We start from the raw sequence: 1,152 nt of genomic DNA on the forward strand, positions 1-1,152 counted from the left end.
AAGAAGGGGAACACCAGCTAGCTAATTTGCTCTCTCGCTGCAAGTGCGCACACACCCACCCACCTGACCAAATATATCCATCATACAACAATAAGATCATCCATTCATCGACTACCATGGCCATTTCTCTGCTGCCTTACACCGCCTCGGCTCTGCTTGCCATCATCATCGCCGTCGCCATCGCTGTTGCCCCTGCAGTTGTCCGGTCGGACCCAGAGCCTGGGCCCAGCATTGAAGCCATCAACGCCACATGCGCGACTGCTTCGTACAAATTTGAGTGCACCCATCTGCTACTAAACAACCTGAATGTCAGGACGCCTCAAGTGAAGGATGTGATCGCAATGTCAGTCCAAGTCGTCGCCAAGAAGGCGGCGGAGGCGGCCGCATTCGCCAAGGCCATCAAGAAACCCTCCAAATGCGTCACCGACTGCCTCGACGACCTCGCCGTACTATCCAAGCACATCAAGACGCTCCTGGCGACGCTCGAAACCGCCAACGACGCGGGCTTCTTTGAGCAATTTGACAAAAAGAGCAAATGTCACGGAGATTGTTGCTCGGACAACTTCTCGGTCGAGGAATGCAACGCACAGAGCCAAATCGGTGGGGTGTTTGGCGATTTTCGTGTCACTGATGACCTGTTGATGAGGAGGGCGTATTTTAGGAAGCAACAGCTTGACAACAAAACAACATCACCTAACTCTAACTGAAGAGGACAGCCGGTGTGATTTGCTCTTATATTGATATCGCATGCATATGAATAATGGTCCAATGGAATTGGGAGCGGAGTAGGAAGCTCATGTTGCCTTTATGCATGTATAATAATCATGCCTGCCTGCATGGCCTGCTAGCTGTTGGTCCAATGCCTGGCTGCCTGCCTGCCTGAACTGGCGTCAGTTTCCAGTTTGTTTTTGCAATATATGATAACTCTTCTGTATTGTGCATTCCATTTCTTCGAGTGAAAGATAAATTCGTTGGCTATGATTTTTTACTTACATCTAAAATCATGCACTCTAGCTAGAAATCTCTGTCACCTTTAGAGCTCCGTACGTGTTCTCCGTTTGTTGGCTGTTAACCGAGGCAGACGACGGCAGCGCCCTCGGGTGCCGCTTTCTCCTTGAACATGTCGTCTACGCATGGTGTTCGCCCTTCCAG

General features: G+C 50.4%; 1 protein-coding gene across 1 annotated transcript; it reads left to right on the forward strand.

Moving 5' to 3' along the window:
* On the forward strand, positions 1 to 946 carry LOC123179727 (uncharacterized). Its single transcript, XM_044591600.1, has one exon. It carries the CDS (start codon positions 117 to 119, stop codon positions 705 to 707), a length of 591 nt encoding a protein of 196 aa, XP_044447535.1. The 5' UTR covers positions 1 to 116; the 3' UTR covers positions 708 to 946.
* Positions 947 to 1,152: the final 206 nt, after the last annotated feature.

This window comes from Triticum aestivum, chromosome 1D (assembly GCF_018294505.1).
Source record: "Triticum aestivum cultivar Chinese Spring chromosome 1D, IWGSC CS RefSeq v2.1, whole genome shotgun sequence".
NCBI classification, from domain to species: domain Eukaryota; kingdom Viridiplantae; phylum Streptophyta; class Magnoliopsida; order Poales; family Poaceae; genus Triticum; species Triticum aestivum.